General features: G+C 41.1%; 1 protein-coding gene across 1 annotated transcript in view; it reads right to left on the bottom strand.

Annotated features, from left to right (window-relative positions):
• LOC141145066 (acetyl-coenzyme A synthetase, cytoplasmic-like) overlaps window positions 1-23,524 on the bottom strand; it is a 77,536-nt gene that overhangs the window by 15,708 nt on the left and 38,304 nt on the right. The window contains exons 7-11 of the mRNA XM_073631358.1: window positions 20,943-21,021; window positions 19,103-19,240; window positions 12,348-12,518; window positions 3,632-3,765; window positions 1,274-1,406 (exon numbers count right to left, since the gene is read on the bottom strand). Coding sequence (XP_073487459.1) covers window positions 1,274-1,406; window positions 3,632-3,765; window positions 12,348-12,518; window positions 19,103-19,240; window positions 20,943-21,021 — 655 coding nt within the window. The remainder of the gene's footprint in view (window positions 1-1,273; window positions 1,407-3,631; window positions 3,766-12,347; window positions 12,519-19,102; window positions 19,241-20,942; window positions 21,022-23,524) is intronic.

The raw sequence follows: 23,524 nt of genomic DNA, 5'->3' as shown, positions 1-23,524 counted from the left end.
TTTGTGTACACACGATCGGAATTTCCGACAACGGATTTTGTTGTCGGAAACTTTTATCTACTGCTCTCCAACTTTGTGTATCGGAAAATCCGATGGAAAATGTCCGATGGAGCCCACACACGGTCGGAATTTCCGACAACACGCTCCGATCGGACATTTTCCATCGGAAAATCCGACCGTGTGTAAGGGGCATTAGAGCGGCAAGGATGTGGAATTCCCTTCCACAGGCGGTGGTCTCAGCGGGGAGCATTGATAGCTTCAAGAAACTATTAGATAATCACCTGAATGACCGCAACATACAGGGATATACAATGTAATACTGACATATAATCACACACATAGGTTGGACTTGATGGACTTGTGTCTTTTTTCAACCTCACCTACTATGTAACTATGGAGTGAAATTGTGCGAGTTCAGCTGAACTCGCACGGCTTAATTCCCACAGCTCAGTGTAAATCTGGGCTTAGGGAAATTTATCAAAATTGGAGCAGGCAGAATCTGCAGCAGCTGTGCATGGCAACCAATCAGCATCTAGCTTACATTTTCAAAGCTTAACTGAGCAATCTGAAGGTAGAAGCTGATTGGTTGCCATACACAGCTGCCCCAGATTCTGCTGACTCCAGTTTTGAAAATTCCCCTCACTGTTTTACTCCTGACCACTTCTTTAAGGTAGACTGTGTGAGATAATTATCAGCCTGGGGTGCCGGATGTGCTAGGTATGCTATTTACCGCTGGCAAGAATTTTCCACTCCTGGCCACACACAACCTCCCAAGTGAATATAGCCTTATTTGTCCTACAAAATGCTAACCATTTTTTCACTAAGCATAGTCAAGAAGATCTTGTGTCCCTATTTTTGTCTTGCATTATTGCTGGGTACAAGTATAATTACTTCATCTCAGCCCAGGCCTTACCCATTTTATAATTTTTTGAGGGAGGATTATTTTTTTTACTTAGTGATTTTATAATTTATCATTGACCAAGCCAAACTCAGATTCTGCATGGCTCAACTGTAGGTATTAGTAATATATTTTAATACTGAATTTAGTCTGAAATTGGGAGGAATTAAAGAAAAAAAAAAGAGAAGAGAATTCTGCTCATCATTGGTGTACTTCTAAGGCCATGATGTTTCGCCCTCTGGTAATTTCACAAATATTGGAAAACTGGGAAAATAGAAAAGGACTGTCCTTCTGTCATGTCTTATAGGAATGATATTTTAAACATAAATCGACAGCCAACATAAGCAGTTCTAATTATAAGGATGCAAAACTTACTGTTTCTGTCTGCCAAAAGGTGTCAACAATGGGACACCTCTTATTGCCAATGACATTATAGTACCACAGCCAGGCTTCTGGATTGATAGGTTCTCCTACAGTTCCAAGAATCTTCAAAGAATTTAAATCATACCTAGATTAAAAAATATTGACCATGATGAATAATCAGACAATTTAAAAGACATTTCCTAAATATTATGCTGTCCAAACACCAGAGAGCCCAAAACATATTCAACATTCATACTGTGTAGGGAACAAGAGCAATCATGATAAATGCATACACACTGCATTGTGTCCTTTGTGTCACTATGTTTCTTACTGCCCACCTACCATCTGCATAGATAAATTTTTAGCAGCAGAGAAAGTCATCCAACCTTTCTTTCTAGATTCAGCTTGGATATGTGCTTCTTAGAGGGGCTAAGTAATAGTCATTGGCCAATTGTTATCATTTATTTCTGCTCCTAATATTTTTTCCCCACAGTTTCAAATTGGCAAAATGATGACATTTGAGATGGAATTTTGATCAAAAATCCCCATTTGACCAGTATAGAAGTGGTTCTGATCCACCTTCACCAAAATTTCAATAATTTAGTCACATGAAACTGGGAAATAAAATGGTAACTATAGCGGTCAGATTACTGGGGAAAAGCCTACAAAACTGGCAGCATCAGTGTAATTCAGATGAGCAGTAAGCTGCATGTTGCAGTTTTGGTTAGCTGCTCTGTGCTTCATGGACTTTGCTGCATTAGTAACTGTTTCATTGCTCTTTTGATGTCATTTGGACAGACACCAGTGTACACACGCACCTAAGACCGTGTATTTTGTGACTGGTGTTAACACATATGTACCTACAGTTGTGCTCATAAGTTTACATACCCTGGCAGAATTTATGATTTCTTAGCCATTTTTCAGAGAATATGAATGATAACACAAACTTTTTTTCACCCATGGTCAGTGTTTGGTTGAAGCCATTTATTATTAATCAACTGTGTTTACGCTTTTTAAAATCATAATGGCAACAGAAACTACCCAAATGACCCTGATCAAAAGGTAACCATTCTCACCTGTGATCTGTTTTCTTGTAACTAGTGTGTGTGTGTGTATAAAAGGTCAGTGTGTTTTGGGACTCCTGACAGACCCTTGCATCTTGCATCCAGTGCTGCACTGACATTTCTGGATTCTGAGTAATGGGGAAAGCAAAAGAATTGTCAAAGGATCTGTGGGAAAAGGTAGTTGAACTGTATAAAACAGGAAAGAGATATAAAAAGATATCCAAGGAATTGAGAATGCCAATCAGCAGTGTTCAAACGCTAATCAAGAAGTGGAAAATGAGGGGTTCTGTTGAAACCAAACCACGCTCAGATAGACCAACTAAAATTTCAGCCACAACTGCCAGCTGTTCGGGATGCAAACAAAAAACCACAAATAACTTCGGGTGAAATACAGGACTCTCTAGAAACATGTGGGTGTGGCTGTTTTAAGATGCATAATAAGGAGGCACTTGAAGAAAGATAGGCTGCATGGTTGAGTCGCCAGAAGAAAGCCATTACTACGCAAATGCCACAAAGTATCCCACTTACAATATGCCAAACAGCACAGAGACAAGCCTCAAACCCTCTGGCACAAAGTTATTTGGAGTGCTGAGACCAAAATTGAGTTTTTTGGCCACAACCATAAACGCTACATTTAGAGAGGAGTCAACAAGGCCTATGAGGAAAGGTATGGGAGGTGGATCGCTGATGGTTTGGATGTGCGAGCTACAAAGGCACAGGAAATTTGGTCAAAATTGTTGGCAAGAGGAATGCAGTATGTTGTTATCAAAAAATACTGGAGGAACATTTGCATTCATCAGCCAGGAAGCTGTGCATGGGACATACTTGGACATTCCAACAGGACAATGATCCAAAACACAAGGCCAAGTCGACATGTCTTTGGCTACAGCAGAAAAAAAGTGAAGGTTCTGGAGTGGCCATCTCAGTCTTCTGACCTCAATATCATTGAGCCACTCTAGGAAAATCTCAAAAGTGCGGTTCATGCAAGACAGCCCAAGAATTTACAGGAACTGGAAGCTTTTTGCCAAGAGGAATGGGCAGTTTTACCATCTGAGAAGATAAAGAGCCTCATCCACAAATACCACAAAAGACTTCAAGCTGTCATTGATGTTAAAGGGGCAATACACGGTATTAAGGACTGGGGTATTTAAACTTTTGATCAGGGTCATTTGGGTAGGTTTCTGTTGTCATTATGATTTTAAAAAAGAGTAAGCACAGTTGGTTGATAATAAATGGCATGCATAAAGTGTATGTCTAATTTGGGAGAAAGTCTTTCCCGATGAGCTGTCACACTTAAAACACTTACTTCTGAATGACTTCGTTTCCATACTTCATGAGCAGGCGGATGGCAGTGGGTGCCGTGTAAAACTGGGTCACTTTATACTTTTCAATGATTTCCCAGAATCTCCCCACATGTGGATAGGTAGGAATGCCTTCAAACTTAAAAAACAAAAAAAAACAAAACATAAGTTGTGCTGGAAAAATATGTGATGATGTGTCAATGTCAATTGTCAAACTGGATTATAACAGATCAGTTTCAAAAGTATTTTACTGTAAATACCTGAATGAAAATCTTCGGATGGCAGTTGCCATTTCCTATGATGCTTCACTGAGACTCAAGTTACTGCCCCAGAACTAGTTTAAAAGAGATGTATGTTTTTTATTTTTTTTAAGATTCATACTTACCTCGCTGAGAGGCTGAGTCGGGTGCCGGTCCAGGCATGTGGGCAGATCCCGACTAGATCGGCTCTGTGACGCCAGCCGTCAGCAGGCTTCAGCCCCCATCCGCTGAAAACAGATCACAGGAGTGCAGAACGAACTGCACTCCTGTGATTCACAGAAGAAGTATACAGCCAAACAAGCTTTGGCTGCACTTCTCCTTTAAGAGTCTGAGAATAATTGCTTCCATTACAAAATGTATTTTGGAATAGGCCAAAGATGTATTCAGGGCAATTTTTCAGCAGTGGAGCCTGAAGGCACAAACACTCTTCGGGGGAAATCATCTTTTTAGAAAGAAAATATTCTCTTCTTTTAATTGTCCTAACCTGGCTATGAATAAAGGAATAATATGAAAATAAGTCTACAAGAAAAACCTATATATTCGCTGCTAGAAAATAGTGTCCAGCTACAGTGAAAGGCCTTCTACATGCACAGGCCTACTGTGCCTAATGCCGCGTACACACGGTCGGACTTTTCGTCTACAAAAGTCCGACAGCCTGTCCGACAGACTTCCGGCGGACTTTCGGCGGACTTGCAGCAGACTTTCTAACGAATGGACTTGCCTACACACAACCACACAAAAGTCCGACGGATTCGTACGTGATAACGTACACCGGACTAAAATAAGGAAGTTCATAGCCAGTAGCCAATAGCTGCCCTAGCATGGGTTTTTGTCCGTCGGACTAGCACACAGACGAGCAGATTTCGGGGTCCGTCGTAGTTACGACGTAAAGATTTGAAGCAGGTTTCAAATCTAAAGTCCGTCGGATTTGAGGCTGAAAAAGTCTGCTGAAAGTCCGGAGAAGCCCACACACGATCGGATTACCAGCCAGCTTTAGTCCGTCGGCGTCCGTTGGACTTTTGTAGACGAAAAGTCCGACCGTGTGTACGCGGCATTAGAGTGGTTTCACACTGCTGCGCTTTGGCTGCAGCACGAGTGCATCAAGTGTACTTGTGGTTTATGTACAGACTACCCGCAGATTCCCTTAGGCTGTTAGAGTGCACATTATTGGTGCGTTTTCTGAAAGTGCACCAAAAGTCCTGCATACTGCACCTTTGGTGCGCTTTCAGAAAACGCACCAAAAATGCACGAACAGAAGTTCATGGGAAACCGTGGGTAACCAGCACTAAAACTGCAGCTACACTGCTCTGCGCACCCATGCTTCTGCTAAACCGTAGCATGGCAGCGTGAAACAGTTATACTGCAGCAGGTTGGCTCTCCTGGGCAAATCGCCGTAGCTATACGTCGGCCGCTTTAAGACCACTAGGGGGCGCGCCCTCGCAGCTCGACGACGGAGCCAATGCACGTGCCCAGCGGCCGCGATGTCTGCCAGGCACCCGCAATCACTCCTGGGAGAGACAGAACGGAGATCTGTCAACGTAAATAGACAGCTCTCCGTTCTGTCAGGAGAGAGGAGACAGATCTCCTGTTCATACCAAGTATGAGCAGCGATCTGTCGTCTCCTCCAGGCAGTTCCATCCCCCAATTAGAATCACTCCTTATACATTTAACCCCTTGATCACACCCTAGTGTTAACCCCTTACCTGCCAATGACATTTATACAGTTAAGTACCTATTTTTAGCTCTGATCACTGTATAAATGTCAATGGTCCCAAAAAAATAAAAGTGTCAAAAGTGTCCAATCCGTCCGCCGCAATGTCGCAGTCCCAATAAAAAAATAAATAAAAATGCCATAAATATATCCCTATTTTGTAGACACCATAACTTTTGCGCAAACCAATCAATATACGCTTATTGCGATTTTTCTTACCAAAAATATGTAGAAGAATACATATCGGCGTAAACTGAGGAAGAAATTTGTTTTTTTATTATTTTTTGGTGGATGTTTATTATAGTAAAAATTTTTTTTTTCTTCAAAATTGTCGCTCTTTTTTGTTTAAAGCGCAAAAAAAAAAAAAAAACGCAGAGGTGATCAAATACCACCAAAAGAAAGCTCTATTTGTGGGGAAAAAAAAAAAAACACGTCAATTTTGTTTGGGTACAGCGTCGCATGACTGCGCAATTGCCTGCGTATTGGCCCGGCTCCGTCCTTCCGCGTCACCGCTCGGCGCATGCGCGGAAGTTCTTCCGACCGTGCGTGGGGGTGGCGCCGCACGGAGCATGCGCGGTAGCCTGCTATGGGACCGGGACACGCCGGATGCTTCTGTGCCGGCGTTTTCCGGCCTGGGTTACCCTATTTAAGGGCGCATCGGCGCCTGCTAGATGCAATCTTAGAACCGGCCCCTACTATACTGAGCGGTCCATTCTTCAACTGCCTCTCAATTATCCCAGGGTAAGTCCAGCCTTTTATTGGATCCCAAACACATTTCTTGATCCATCTACAGATAAATGCTATGTTTGCAGCCTATGATGACTGCAATATTCTACAATCCCATTGTGACTGTGTTCCCCCTCTTCTTATATATTAGCACTACAGCTAAAAGCCTTGTTCCCTACCCATGGACACCTGACGTTATTTACCCCTGAGAGGTCTTTGACTTTTGGCCACTGCTGTCTCTGACCCAAACCAGACAGGTCTACCTCTGATCGAAGTGCAATCACAGGTATATAAGGTTTCACTGGTAGTACTTACTTTCACCATATCTAATTGGTAAGTGAACTATCTTTTTGTGTATACCTTTTGTACGCCAGCACATGAATCGTACCGTGTTCCAGTTCCCCCCCCCCCTTTTCCTCTCCCCCCCCCTCCTCCCCTTTTTCTGCTGCTTTTCTTTTTCCCCTCCCTCCCCCCCCTTTCTTCCCCCGCCCCCCCCTTTTTTTCCACCTCCCTTCTACCCCTTCCCCCTTTCTTTTTCCCCCCCTCCCCCTCGCCTTCTACCCCTCCGCTCTTTGCTCTTAGTCTTATCACTCAAATCCATTATATAATTCTATAGGTTTATATATTTTTTACTTCAATTCATCCCTGCTCTACTTGCCCTTTTCACTATATGTATTGGTGCACTCTCTTGTCCCTTGAACTGGGTGACCCTAACCACCGGGCTCTACCTTATTTCTTTTGGAGACCATAACCTTTCATAGGGCCTGTCCCATAATTCATTATATTTGGGTGTCGCTTTTATTCTTGATATTGAAATTTATATATTTGTACATTCCTTTTTTTGATATTCTGGCATTGTGATAGTCTTTTTTTGTTGTCTCTTTTATGCATCTTGAATAGAATCTCTAGCTCCTGAGGAAGCCTTCTGTGCAACGTGAAACATGTAGAGCAACTAGAGAGCATCTCACCTCGGATCACTACACCTGCAGCATCTCGTTTATCAGAGCCCTATGTTTGTGTTACTATTCAATGTTTGGGGAAGTATACCCTCCTCTGTTTGACAATAACGCGCTCTGTTTATATATTTACATCTATTTCAAACTTCATATAAGCTTGCAGGGCAGGATCCCTATGGTGTACCAATACCAGGTTCTATGTCCAGCCTGATTTGTTTTTAAATGTCTATGTTTGTTCATTGTCCTTTTATACTTTATTAATAAAAACTCTATATATATTTATCCTTTTGTAGTTTAATACTGTTGTGCCTCCAAAGTCCCATTCTTAGGTTTTTATGTGTTTCAATGACTGCGCAATTGTCAGTTAAAGTGACGCAGTGCCGTATCGCAAAAAATGGCCTGGTCATTAAGGGGGCAAATCCTTCTGGGGCTTAAGTGGTTAAAGTCTTGTTTTTTTGGGGTTTTTTGTTTAAAAAGAACAAACATGTTATACTTACCTGCTCTGTGCAGTGGTTTTGCACAGAACAGCCCAGATTCTCCTCTCGGGTCACCCACGGAAGTTCCTTGCCCCTCCCTCCACAACAAGTAGCTTGCTATGGGGGCACCCGTGCTGAGCCGCTGCTCCGTGTGTCCATTCAGACACAGAGCCGTGGCTCGACCCCACCCCTCAGTCTCATTGGCTCACTGACTTTGATAGCAGCGGGAGGGACAGCCAAGGCTCTAGTGCATCATCACTGGATCGAGATGGAGCTAACGTAAGTATTAGGGGGGCTGAGGGGGTAGCTGCACATAAAATGTATGAAGATAAAAAAAACCTTCTGCCTTTAGAACCACTTTAAATGAGCAAGCTGAAGTTAGAAGCCAATTGGCTTACCAGTGTCCTAATTTTTATTCTAGTCCTAATCTGAATCCAAAGAAACTAATAGATTGATATTTATTGACCTTTTATTACTTGTGCTCAAACAAGTCCATTGAATGTTTATTTATATTATTTGTTCAAATTATTCTTTCATAGACCTAGGAACTAAAGAAAGGAGATAAAACAATGGTGCTATTTTTCAAACAGTATATGAATACTGAAAATAAAACAAAGCATGTTTTCTTGTTAGTAGCACCTTAGCATTACATTGGTTAAAACTTAAAATTGAACAATATTTCGTTTTATGGAAATTATTATTCTTATTCAGTTTGCACAGCACTTTACAAAATATAGGGAGATGATACAATTCAATAAAAAGAAGGGTAAGAAGAGAACAGCTTGTGAGAGCTTACAATCTTAAAAGGGAGGGTCAAGTGATATAATAGGTGAGAACTGTGTGGGTGTTTTATTTCCAGAATTAGAAACAAGAGCAGATCTGACCGTCTCACCTATACAGAATGTATGAACATGTGATTATTCAGATATGAGGAGTGGGAATCAGAACTTCCAGCATTGATAACATTGCTGAACTGTCTTAAAAACATCACAGCTAACTTAATGGCAGTGAAACATTTCTGTAGGGATGTATGTAAAATATGAATGGCCAGAAAGGAGCTTATAAAGTTTGGTATCAGAAAGTTGTTCAATCCAAAGATTAATAGGAGGTAGTTTTAATATCCAGTAATTCCTAGATACAGTGGTGCTCCCCACAAGCTAGGACTTAGAACGGGAGTCTGTGTTCTTCCTTAAACAATATCCATACCAAACATGCAACCAACTACCTAACATTTGTCATTTGTTTACTTTTTCACATGATCTCATAGGAATACGTCTAAATTTCCTGATGTAATGATAAAAAAAAATATCTGTGTTTGGGTATCTATAAAGATTAGCTATATGTTCTTTAAAATGCTAAAACGTGAATCACACAGATACGAGCTGACAGTTTGTGAAATCAGTACTTTAGGTCCCTCTGCTCCTATGAACAAGAGCAAGCTGTAGACAAATGCATGGGGTCTCAGTGAAGCTGGCTTATAGACAATGAGGCCAAGATAAAGCAGACCGAGCCTCTTGTCTTCAGCTTGTGGACTTGGTTAGTTATTTATAGAAGCAATGCTGCAAATATTGCAATGAGTATTGCAAGTATAGCAGGGTAAAAAGTTATCGGTTTAGCCTTTTATCTACCAAATGATTTGCATATATGCCCATCCAAGACTGAAATTTGCACAGCTCTGACATGCAGCACAGCCCTGTCTAGCAGGGCATGAGACTTCACTTTTCTATGTTGAAGTTAAGTAGCAGTTATGGGCAGAACAATGGCTTAGTGGTTAGCACTTTTGCCTTGTGGCACTAGCGTCTTTGGTTTGAATGCCAACCAGGACACTATCTGCATGATCTCCCCTTGCTTGCATGGGTTTCCTCTGGGTACTCCTGCTTCCTCCCGCAACTCCAAAGACAGACTAGTAGGTGAATTCATTCCTGTCTAATTTGGCATATGTGTGTTTGTGTGTGCGCATGCGAGGTAGGGACTTAAAGTGTTACTAAACCCAGGACCCTGCATTCACTATAATTGGTCTACCACTGTACACAGAACATGGAAATGCAATTATTTTAGCAAATATAAACAGTTAAATACCTTTTCTCATCAGCAGTATAAAACAGTCTGGTAACTTCTATCAGGGACCAGCCAAGCACTGGTTAAAGCTTGTAGGAGGAGTTTTCATATTGCACTGGGCTGTCCCATCAAGATCCAGGACCCCTGACCCTGTGTCTGGACATTGTCAATAGGCCCCGTGCTGATCACTTTCACTCTCCCAAGAAAAAAAAACACCTCTCTAGCAATATACACCAAATTGAGCATGTTCAGCCTGACTCTGTAGACTCTGTGTTATCAGGAAATTGTCAGGGGACAGCGGAACAAGGGGAGGATCTGTGCATACAGGATCAAACACTCACTGTGGAACTCTTTAGGTTCCACAGTGAGTTTAACAAGCATGCTTTACTTCATATACAGACTGATTTTACGGTTGTGGGTTTAGTAACACTTTAAACCCAAAACCAAAAATGTAATATATTGCAGCTTACCAATCATTTTTCTTTTTCATGCTTTTTCCCCCTCTCTGTTCACCTGGTGACCTGGCCAGTAACAGATCTCTTGTATTAGAGTGCCTCTACTTTGGATGAAGGAGAACTTTAGGACAGCAGCATTCTAAGTGTGAGAGTATTAGATGTACTAGCAGATTTATTTACAATAACAAATTGAAGCCAAACTCCAGCTAACACTTTATAAGCAGTTACAGCAAACAGTTGTGTTCCTTTTGGCATAAAGGTTTTGTATAAATAAAAGGCTGATCATTGTAAGCAGCCATCAGTGGTAAATGGTTTGTCTCATCCCTCTAACTGATACATTCTGCTGGAGAGTTTGTACTTTGAAAAACAACTGACTTACTGGCCAGATCACCAGGTGAAAATAAGAGAAAAATAGCATAAAAAGGAAAACGAATTAAGCCATCACATCTAGAAATTGCTAAGCTCATGCAGCCCGTGACCTGACAGTGGAGAAAGAAACAGCTCATTGATTAGAGCAGCTCACCTTTAATGCTTCCTGCCTGATACTTGCTTATCATTTATTTTTATTTTATTTTATTTTTTTATAACAAAGCACACAACTATGCAATTAATAAATGAAAGGTCAAAAATGACACTGATCCTGTGTCAGTAAATGAGGAAACAAAAGAAAGCTACAGTACATGGGGAAAAAAAACACAATAAAAACAGAATATATTAGGTCTGCCATACAGGGCTTTGAGGCAAAACAGCTATTAATAATTTACAGCTATTTGCTTACATAGAGGTGGAAAGTCATCATCATACCTTAATAGCCCCAATATAGTACAATGTATGTGTTTATGTTCTCCTTTTGGTAATAGTCTCTCTCTTCCAGAAGTTGGCCAGATATCTCTAAAGTACCTGGTCTCCTTCCTATAAAGCTGGAAGTGAAAACAAATGAATAACGAAAAATAAAAAGAAAAACTGTCAGCTCCAGTCAGAGACACTGAACTAACCATGCAAAGTTAGCTCAGCTATCTTCCCCTGCTAAACTGTTGTGTTCTGACGGGGGGGATGTGCCCCCCCGCGCCAGAACACTCCAATCAGCGCTCTCTGCCATTGGCTGAGAGTGCTAATTGGGAGTCGGTCAGCTGCTGGTTTTCCAGCATGCACGTCCAATAGAAGATGGCTGAACGGCCGGCTTCTGACAGACAGACCAACATACACATGGGCCGAATGTCGAAGGTTTTTTATTTTTATTTTTTTAACCACCCGTTGTCTGCCGACATTCGGCCCGTGTGTACGGGGCTTAAGTTGTGCAGTTCTCCAGTGTAGGCTTAAAGAGTAGCTCCACGTTTATTGAGAAAAAAACAAGAAACAATCCCTTCATTTTTGCAGACGATGCCTAAAACTTGACTTGTATCTTAGTGCAGTATTATTTACACAAGCAGGAAATTACATTTCTGGAGGGGTTCTGTATACCAACTGTGTACAGAACGCCTCTATTTTATTTATTTATTTCAGGTACTTAAATAGCGCCGTCAATTTACGCAGCGCTTTACATATACATTGTACATTCACATCAGTCCCTACCCTCAAGGAGCTTACAATCTAAGGTCCCTATCTCACATTCATACATACTAGGGACAATTTAGACAGGATCCAATTAACCTTCTAGAATTTCTTGTCTTTGGAGTGTGGGAGGAAACCGAAGTACCCGGAGGAAACCCATGCAGGTAGTGTCATGGTTGGGATTCGAACCAGCAACCCTCTAGAAGAGATATTGCATTGGCTTACAGTAACTACAGTTTAAAAAGGAGGAAGTAATTTTTCATAAGATTAAATTACAATGTGGCTTGTGTAGTAATTGTTTATGCTATATTATTTTCACCACTAAAAGTAGAGTTACCCTATAAATAACCAACCTCTGGCTGACTACTAAAACCCATGCAGAAATGTTTCATTTCCCCAAAAGGGTGTCCAATATATTGATTACACATTTTTCAAAAGCCACTGAAGTTTTACAGCAAGACCAACCCATAGAGTTTTTATACAAAACCTTCTTTGTTTTAGAAGAGCCATATCGTTTGAGAAGCTTACCATGACACTAGTAGCACCATTAGCTAGCGGACCATAAGTGATGTAAGAATGACCTGTAATCCATCCAATGTCAGCTGTGCTCCAATAGACATCATCTTCATGGTAGTCAAACACATACTTGAAGGTTAGCGCTGTGTAAAGCAGATATCCTGCAACTGTGTGAAGCACTCCCTGCAAAGAAAACAGAGAAAGCGTGCCTTTTCATATGCCTTAAAGTGGTTGTAAACCCCATTCATGAAATCTGACTTGGGCATATATCTGCAGAGTTTTCTTATCTCTGTCCAAAGCTCTGAGTCCCGTGTCTTTCTGCTGCTCCATTCCCATTATCAATATGAAAGCTTCTGACAAGTTCTCTGACACAGGAGATAAATGCAGCTGGAAATATGTTGGGGAGGGAACTTAGAGATAAATTAGAAGAGAGATGGTCTATTCACACTGCAGCTCTGCGTGTTTTTTTATTCCTCTGTCTATGTGGAGGGGGTGTGTGCCTTTCCTCCAATCAGCTGTCACACACTGTATGCCAAGACGCCACACCACAGTGGTGGAACAGGAAGAAAAATTTCTAACATGATGTTCACTTGCTAAACAGTGTAGAAAGCTGTTGTCAGGGCTGGCTCAGCCCTTCCTTCTCTGAGCTGGCCGCTCAGCTGCCGGCTAATTGCCAGCTCTCATCTCTCTCCACAGTTAACCAGCTGTTGTGGATCTGCTCGTCAGTCCTGCCTACTTAAAGATCTCCAGCTCACTTCATTCCTGCCTTTGCCTTGGTCACATCACAAGAAACCATCTCCTGCATTCCTGCTTAAGGACTGGCTTTGCCGACATCCCTTCTGGCTCCTTATCCTGCTTGCTGTTCCTCCACTTGGATCCCTGACTTCTGGCCTGGCTGATTACCCAATCTGGTTACTGAACTCTGGCTTGGCTGACTACCCGATCCAGTTACTTGACTCTGGCTATGCTTTGACTACGCTTACTCCATTTACCTTTTTATTTTTATTAACAAACAAGTGTGATTTTACTGTACTTCTGTCTCGGTCTGGTTCATGGTTTCTGACAGCTGTAGACTGCAGACGTACATGTAAAACATATGTAGGGAGATTTGTTTCATCCCTGTGTATCATCTGAGGCTGTGTTCACTTCGCTGGGTATAGGAGAGGGTTTAAATCCACTTTAAAAGGCGTAGTTTACCTTTACCAAAAACTACTTATGCAGATAAGTCTTGTTTCCATATAAAAACAAACTGTGCAGCTTTTCCGAAAATTGAAGAATGCCTCTGCTATAGGTGTAGGCCATTTATATATATCTCATGAAGCCTGATTAGAAACTCCAAAAGGACATTGCTAGGAGACTCCTAGCACTTAAGCCAGCCACAGATGGTTCAAATCTCGGCTGCTTCAGTGGGGACTGGCCGATATTCCAACCATGTATGGGCAGACTGATTGTACCCAAGTCGATCCATTGATCACCTTGTGTACAACCAGCCTGTTGGATTTTAAAGGCTAAGTTCACCTTTTTATTTCTTTCTAAATTCCAGCTCCCCTATGCACCAATATAGCATTCATGTACTTTTTTTGCAAAAATATCAAAGCCTTCCGTAAAATCTACAGACACGTACCTAAAGCCCCATACACACTATCAGATTTTCTGCTGAGTTTTTCCTTCAGATTTACCAAAACCATATAATATGAGGTCAAACCTTAGGAGTTTCAATGTGTATGCAATCAGGCAGGCCCTTGCACTACATGGTTTTGGTAAATCTGAAGGAAAAACTCAGCAGAAAATCTGATAGTGTGTATGGGGCTTTCCATGATTCAAAACGTATCTATTGCTTCTGTCTTATGTCCTTAGGCTCGATTCACACCTATGCATGTTGCTTTTGAGCGTTTTTGGAGGGTTTTTTTTCATGCTTGCCACGTTTTTGAGCAGCGTTTTTGCCGCGATTTGCGTTTTTTTTTTTTTTTTTTTTTACAGTTTTTTTTTTTACAGTCTAAAAAAAAAAATTAATAAAAAAAAAAAAAAAAGGCATCAAAAACGGTGCAAAAACGGTGCACTTGCGTTTTTGATGCTTGTCCATTGAAATCCATTACATGCAAAACGCTGCTTTTTGCATGAAAAAAAGTCCCCGACCCTTTCCAAAAATGCAGAGAAACAAAAAAGCATTGATGTGAACATGTTCCATAGGAACCCATGTTAAAAAATTCCCGTGCATTTCTGCAAAATGCAAAATGCATCAAAAAACGCGCTAGTGTGAATGGAGCCTTACAGACTGTAGGTCCCGACACAGGAAGGAGTTGACCAGCTGATCTCATTAGCACACACCCTGCATCATCCACCCACCCATTCCCAGGTGAACGATTTTTTTAAATGAAATGCAATAAATCAGTGATCATCCTTCACTAAATACACAATATACAATCAGATTGCACATAGGGCAGCCCATCCACCGGAATGTGCAGCCCTACACACAGCAATCACCCCAAAGAAGCTTCAGAACTTTTTTTTTTTTTTTTTTTTTAGAGTGGAGCTTGGTGCGTTTTTTACTGCAATTGTGCAGGAAACACACAGATGTGAATGGAGCCTCATTGTTCTTGTGTAAGGATGAGCTTAGGCATGTTCACAAACAGCATGTGCAGAGCCCGCCAGCAAGTCGGCACTGCACAGTACTAATCACAAGCAGGGAGACATTTCCCGATCTCTGCAGCCGCGCATCGGGACAATGTCTCACAGCTTGTGATTAGCGCTCTGCAGTGCCGACTTACTGGCGGGCTCTGCACGTGCAGTTTGCAAACAGGCCTGAGCTCATCCTTATTCTTGTGTTACCGCACCAATTTCACTTTCAGGCCCCATTCACATCTAGCATAGTGGGAACACACATTTTGTGTCTCGTTTTTCCTGTGACACGCATAGGGCAACCTACTGATTTAAATGGGCTGTGCTATATGTGGCTTATGGGACATGTTGGCGTTTTGTGGGTTGCGTGTTTTTTACTGTGCGTTTTTTCACATGGCAAAATGTGTGTTTGATTCTGTGTTTGTGTGCTGTTACCAATTAATGGCACTGAAAGCGCAACTAGTAATTTTAGGTGTATAAAGGTGGCCACACTATACAATCTGATTGTACAATCTCCTTTAGAGCTGCCATCAATTATGTAGTGCAAGGGCCTGCCTAATTGGATACAGAGCAATTGGCTAGATAGGCGTTTCCTCCTATTATATAAATTTGGTAAATCTAAAGGAGATTGTACAATCGGATTTTATAGTGTATTGCCACCTTTATACACCTAAAATGATTAGTTGCACTTTCAGTGCCATTAACTGTTAACAACACACCAAACACAGAAGTAAAAAGAAGATTGATAACAAACACAGAAGCAAACACACATTTTGCCATGTAAAAAAACAAGTGGCAAATGCTGCAAAACGCACATTAAAAAACACACAACCCACAAAACGCCAACATGTCCAATAATCCACATATAGCACAGCCCATTTAAATCAACGGGCTGCCCTATGCACATAACAGGAAAAACAAGACAAAACGTTCACTCCCAATATGCTAGATGTGAATGGGTCCTGAAAGTGAAATTGGTGCGGTAACACAAGAACAATGAGGCTCCATTCACATCTGTACGTTTCCTTGCATTTCAGAAATGCACTGCACAAAAAAACAAAACAAAAAAACCCATGGCTGCAGGAAAGAAAAGCGCATCATCTATGGCCTGCCTTACTGTTCACTTTCACCATCATAGGAGCAAGCTCTTTCTCTTAGTGATTCTCACCCCTGTGATGGTGAAGGTGAACAGCAAGGCATCTTTTAGCAATGTTCTAGGAGTTTTTTGGTCAGGCTTTATGAAGTACATAAATGGCCTACACCTATTACAAGGACGTTATTTAACTTTGGTCTAAGCTGCAAAATCCATGGAGTTCTTTGCTAACTGAAAACTATATATGTCATATTCTTTACTTGTTCCATAACAAGGAAAAAAAAAAAAAGGCTTCAGTTGTGCTTTAATATCTTTCATGTCCCATCAATTCTTATACTAATTGGGAAATGGCACATCTGTAATAAATTGCACCACCTTGTAAACGGATCAATTGATAATCTATAAAAAAAAAAAAAAATGAACAGGAAAAGCATTCCTGGTCTTTATAGCTCTGGCAAACATAATAAAAGCAATCCTAGCCTTTTCAGATGATGTGTATGAAATTGTCACTCGGAGTTATCTGGAATGTTTAATAAGCAGGGAGTGGCTCTCTTCAATGCGTCATTAAGGGAAAAAAAATAAATGTGTTTACAAATGTCCCCACATGCTACGTGGACATAACTGACGTGACATTTTTCTGCACAGCTTCTTCCCTGAGTCTTCTGACACCAGTAGGAAACTTAAAGAGATACCTTTAGTTATACAGCTAAAGATTACAGATGTAAATTTATTAAGATGTAGAAGTTCTTTTACCAGTTTTCTTTATTTTATCTCACAGTTCAATTCACTTACCATCTTCTTCTTGTGATTAATAACCAACTTTCACCAATGCAAACGTGCACTTCACCAGTAACCACCAATGAAGGGGGCACTTCATCAGTGACCACCAGTATAAGGGGACCCTTCTATCACCGATTACCAATGTAAGGGAGCACTTAACCACTCACCACCAATGTAAGGGGGTCCGTTCCCTCAATGAACACCAATGTAATGAAAGGGACAATTCGGACCACTGACCGCCAGTGTAAAAGGGGCAGTTTAGCACCAGACACCACTGTAAGGGAGCACTTCCAAGGACCACAAATGTAAGGGGACACGTCTCTCACTGACCACTAATGTAAAGCAGCCCCTCTCCCACTGATCCCCAATGTAAGGGGATGCCTCTCTCACTGACCACCAATGTAAGGAAGCACTTAATCACTGACCAACAGTGTAGGTCATTGAGGGATCATTCTACTCCTGACCACCAATGTTATAGGACCCTCCCCCCACTGACCACCAATGTAAAAAGGCATTTTATTACTGCACACCAATGTAAGGGGCACTTTTCCAAATGACCACTTATATAAGGGGACCCTTTTTTCACTGACCACCAGCCTGATGCAATAATAAATGTGTCAAAAGGAATGCCTGTGTCACCAAACCTCTTTCATGCTCCTCTTTGCTCTTGTGTCCCTCCGTTAGCTTGCAGCAGTAACAATGGTGCTTTTAAAACACACATTCCCGCACAGGTGGGGGGTCTGCTGCTGGCTGGAGGGAAAGGAAGCCTGCTATTCCGAACACAGTGTGATCTTTTGAGGAAGCATGAGAAATTATGTGCTCCATACAGCCCCCAGTGGTGACACATAGGCATGACAAAATGTACTAAAAATTTAAAAGGAGACATTCATAAGAAAATTCAAAAATTTCTTAGAAAACTCCACTTACTTTTCCCGCCGCAGGGTTTTCTGTGGTAAAACCAACAGACCCAATCTTCACCCTTCATGGTGGGTTCCGTTAACAAACGTTCAGGAGCTGGGGACCCTCTGGGAAACCCACAATCCTGGACCTGTAATAGCACCACTGCCAGTAAAACTTTATGGACTTAATACCAAAAAGTACTGGATCCCAGGGTCCAGCTCTCTAAAAGGAGAAACATTTACAGGCAAAGTCTTGTTTGTTCGGACATGAGGCCCGGGTGCCATTCAATTCGGCCTAAAAGACACTTTGAATGGATCCAGCTGCATGGCAAGCCCCAGCAAGGATTGCTCCAGTGGAACTCATCACAGCACATCTTTACTCGTGACCAACAACCTTAGATACTGGCTAAAAAACTGAGGTACTCCCAGTAGTGGGAGGGGTTATATAGGGAGTGGACTTTTGTTTTAGGGCGTACCAGTGTCCATAACCTGAAGGTGGCCTATAACCCACATAGTAACTACTATGGCTCTGTGTCCCATGATGTACGATAAGAAAGGAGCACTTTTCCTGCTGACCACCAATGTAAAAAGGAGTGCTTTTCTTCCTGCTGACCACCAATGTAAAAAGGAGAGCTTTTCTTCCTGCTGACCACCAATGTAAAAAGGAGCGCTTTTTCAACTGACCACCAATATAAAAAGGACTCTTTTCCCAATGTCCACCAATGTAAAAGGAACGCTTTCCTCACTGAATACCAATATAAAGGAACTTTTCCCAATGCCCACCAATGCAAGGGAGCCATATCCCATTTATAAACCTAAGGTGACCACCAATGTAAAGGAGAATTTTCCCACTAGCCACAAATGTAAAAGGAGTGCTTTTCCAGCTGACCACCAATGTAAAAGGAGCACTTTTTCCACTGACCACCAATATACAAGGACTCTTTTCCCAATGCCCACATATCCCATTCATCATCAATCTAAGGTGGCACTTTACCACTGACCATCATTGTAAGGGAACCATTCTCTCATTGACTTCTTTAAACTGGCCACTAATATAACGAGGGTCAGGACAAGCATGAAAAGAGTATTGGTATCTCAAGGTGTTTTCATCTAAGAGTTTAGATTTCAAGTGCAGTAGGAGACTAAGCACAGAAATAACCAACCACAGTAATTTTGCCTGAATAGACTGATGTCAGTTGAGTACATTCAATGGCCACATCATTTGTCAGACTCAGTTTAACTAAAGATCTTTTAGACCCATTCATAGACACTACAGCCTATAAACTATATGATACAGTGAACAGGTCTGTCTTGGTTGATAATTTTGAATACATTTGTAAGATACAATTCCTAACATAGAACAACAGGATCTGTACCTTAGGTTTCCCAGTAGAGCCACTGGTATAGAGAATGAAAAGAGGATCCTCTGAATCCAGCCACTCAGGTTCACATTCTTCTTTTGCGTCTACCATCAGCTCATCCAACCAAAAATCACTGTCTGGGTTCCAGGAAACCTTCATAAAAAAGCATAACAATATAGAATTCTAATAGCATAACAATCAATAGCATTTAGTGCCTTCATACACCTTGAAATTTTCCACATTTTATCATGTTACAACCAAAAACATAAAATGTATTTTATGTGATAGACCAACACAAAGTGGCACATAATTGTGAAGTGAAAGGAAAATGATAAACGGTTTGCAAAATTTGTTCACAAATAAATATGTGAAGAGTGTGGCGTGCATTTGTATTTAGCCCCTCTGAGTCAATACTTTGTAGAACCGCCCTTTGCTGCAATTACAGCTGCAATTCTTTTTGGGGATGTCTCTACCAGCTTTGCACATCTAGGAAAGTGACATTTTTGCCCATTCTCCTTTGCAAAATAGCTCAAGCTCTGTCAGATTGGATGGAGAGCATCTGTGAACAGCAATTTTCAAGTCTTGCCACAGATTCTCATTTGGATTTAGGTCTGGACTGTGCCCGGGCCATGCTAACAGATGAATATGCTTTGATCTTTTGCGGACTTTAACAGGTTTTCTTCTAAGATTTCCCTATTTGGTTTCATCGATCTTCCCATCAACTCTGACCAGCTTCCCTGTCCCGGCTGAAAAAAAGCATCCACACAACATGATGCTGCCACCACGTTTCACAGTGGGGATGGTGTGTTCAGTGTGATGTGCAGTGTTAGTTTTCTGCCACACATAGCATTTTGCCTTTAGGCGAAAAGTTAAATTTTGGTCTCATCTGACCAGAGCACCTTCTTCCCCATGTTTGCTGTGTCCCCCACATGGCTTCTCACAAACCGCAAACAGGATTTCTTATGGCTTTTTTTCAACAATGGTTTTCTTCTTGCAACTTTCCATAAAGGCCAGATTTGTGGAGTGAGTGACTAATAGTTGTCCTGTGGACAGATTCTCCCACCTGAGCTGTGGATCTCTGCAGCTCCTCCAGAGTTACCATGGGCCTTTTGGCTGCTTCTCTGATTAATGGTCTCCTTGCCTGGCCTATCAGTTTAGGTGGACGACCATGTCTTGATAGGCTTGCAGTCGTGCCATACGCTTTCCATTTTCGGATGATGGATGGAAGTGCTCCATGAGAGGTTTAAAACTTGGGATATTTTTTTTTATAAGCTAACCCTGCTCTAAACTTCTCCACAACTTTATCCTTGACATGTCTGGTGTGTTCCTTGGCCTTTATGATGCCGTTTGTTCACTAAGGCTCTCTAACAAACCTCTGAAGGCTTAACAGAACAGCTGTATTTATACTGAGATTAAATTACACACAGGTGGACCCTATTTACTAATTAGGTGACTTCTGAAGGCAATTGGTTCCACTAGATTTTAGTTAGGGGCATCAGAGCAAAGGGGACTGAATACAAATGCACGCCACACTTTTCAGATATTTAAAAAATAAATAAATAAAATTGTAACTCATTTATCTTTTTCAAACCACTTCACAATTATGTGCCACTTTGTGTTGGTCTATGACTCCATCACATAAAATCCCAATAAAAAAAAAAAAAATAGCGTTTTTGGTGTAACATGAATTTCAAGGGATATGAATACTTTTTCAAGGCACTGTATATTTTAAATGATGTCAAAATGATGAGGACTATAATAAGCAAAAAAAAAAAAAAGACGGGTAGACAATTATTAGATTACCTTATATTATTGGAAGAGCATAATTAGTTATAGAAAAATATACGATGATTACCTGAAGTTTTGATTTATTTTGGTTGTTGAGCCTTCCGCTGAGGTGTTTTACCACAATGCAGTTCTTCACAGTGTGAGCCCTAGTGGCAAGAGTGAACATTGAACTTCCATTCATCATATATCCATAATAAAGGAGTCACAATATTATACAGTATTCTTACACCATGAAAAATAACATTTATAAATGCATTTTATACAATAATGAGTGTTAGATATTGGAACATAATCTGCTATGTCAAATGAAAAATAAAAAAGTCGCGCTGAAAAATGTGAGAAAAGGCAACAAATAAGTGCCTTAAAACCTCATAGAGGAATATGAATATAAGTGATAATCACTGTGCAATTTAGTTTAGTGATAATCAGTGTATTAAAATAGATTCATAAAACACAGATATTATTTCTATGTCTGTAAGAAGTGAACAGTAATGTGACGTGATAAAGGCAACAGATGAATGCCTCAAAACACCATGACAAAATATATATCAAACAAAAATCAATGTAACAAGTGAATGCCTCAGAAAACCATGACAAAACATAAATCAAAAAATAATCAATATATAATGTGAACAAATCCTATGAGGCGCAGATATTGTCCTTGGTCTGTACGCACAGAACAATAGTGGTTATAGTCCATACACTAAATATAGCACAAAAACGAGAAAAATAAAAAACAAAAAAAAATGAAGAATATCCCCAGGTGCCAAGTGAAAAAATATTGATAGTCTTGCTGCAGTGAATAGGGTGCGTACCTCCACCTTCAAAAACTGCTGCCTCTTACCAAAAAACGTTGGTCTCTTAATTATGGGAGACCTTACTGGGCGGATGGCTACAACCCCAGCCCGGGATCTAAGAGACAGGTACAAGATGTCATCCGGTCCGCAGGAACCCTCTTCACTGACCACACCAAGATGGGTTGGATGTGTCACCATAAAAGAAATAAACAGCTCCACATAGCATAAAATCTTACATTAAGAGCCCTTTCACACTGGGGCGGGCGTCGGCGGTAAAGCGCCGCTACTGTAAGCGGCGCTTTACCGTCGGTATGCGGCCGCTAGTGGGGGCGGTTTTACCCCCCGCTAGCGGCTGAGAAATGGTTAAAAACCACCGCAAGGCGCCTCTGCAGAGGCGCTTTGCCGGCGGTATAGCCGCGCCGTCCCATTGATTTCAATGGGCGGGAGCGGTAAAGGAGCGGTATACACTCCGCTCCTTCATCGCTCCAAAGATGCTGCTAGCAGGACTTTTTTTTACCGTCCTGCCAGCGCATCGCTCCAGTGTGAAAGCCCTCGGGGCTTTCATACTGGAATTAAGGCAGCGGCACTTTCGGGTCGGTTTGCAGGCGCTATTATTAGCGCAATAGTGCCTGCAAACCGCCCCAGTGTGAAAGGGCTCTTATTGAATAAAAAGCCAGAAAATGCACTTACAAACAGCAGTTGTATGTATGCGTACAAAGAAAGCCGGCCGGCTCCAGAAACAACCCGTAACTTCCGGGTACTCGAATCGCGGTGTCGTCGGGACGTAGCTTCTCCTCCCTACGTCGTTTCGTCACTACAGGACGTGGTCACGGGATACGAGCTACGTCCCAACCCACCGCTTATATACACACAGCAGCAACATCTCATTGCTGCAAGGGAAATTGACGCGCCATCTTGTCTCAGGGAAACAGTGAGGGCAAGTACATGAAGTCACGTCCGTAATAGACGTTCTAGGCATGATGACAGTGCATCATTAGCCACTAACAGAACTGTCATACCAATGCCAAAAACCTGCAGGTTAAAAGGCTGCTATTGCAAAAAGTTCACTGCAAATATGAACATATTAAATGCAGTCTGATGGAAAATTAATTATAACTAATAGAGAGTTACATACATAATTCAGCAACAGCACCATTAATGTGCATTCCGTGGCTAATCATTAAAGGACATGATTCAAGGGGCCCAGATAATCTAACCCAAAGACAATTTTAGGTCGTATGGGGATAAAAATGAAAAATATATATATTGAAGACATTTTATTTATTGAAAAAATTTTTTTTTAAATTAAAAAATTAATATTGATGAAAAAATTGGAATTACAAAATATATTAAATTGGATAAGTAAGAATCGTGACTGGAATAGCCTGGGTCACCAGACCCGATTTGGTGAACCCATATTTCCTAGCCTCCAAATGGCTAAAATATAAGTATAAAGAATCCATCCAAGGGGTAATTAATACTCAAAAAACAAATAGAAAAATAAAAAATTAATAAAGAAAATTGATAAAAAATTAGTCGTCTCCCTGAGATGAAAGGGCACCCCAAATACAGAAGTTCGTATAAAAGCCTATAAACGCCATTAAATCAAAAAATAACTTATGCAATCAGAAACCATGATATAGCTCACAGATAAGCGATATGATTCTATTAAGACTGGAAAAAATAAAATAAAGATATGTAAAGGAAAACTTATAATGGCCATATTCACCCAAACAGCCTAGGAGTTGTCTATAAAAGAATTAACATCAACATCGATGTTAAGGCCAAAGGGGGTATAAGTCTTCAATTTATGGACCCAGGCCATCTCTAACCTAGAAATACTCCGAACCAG

This window comes from Aquarana catesbeiana, linkage group LG05 (genome assembly GCF_042186555.1).
Source record: "Aquarana catesbeiana isolate 2022-GZ linkage group LG05, ASM4218655v1, whole genome shotgun sequence".
Taxonomy (NCBI): Eukaryota; Metazoa; Chordata; class Amphibia; order Anura; family Ranidae; genus Aquarana; species Aquarana catesbeiana.
The sequence above is the reverse complement of the archived record's forward strand: the minus strand, read 5'-3'. Positions and strand labels throughout refer to the sequence as shown.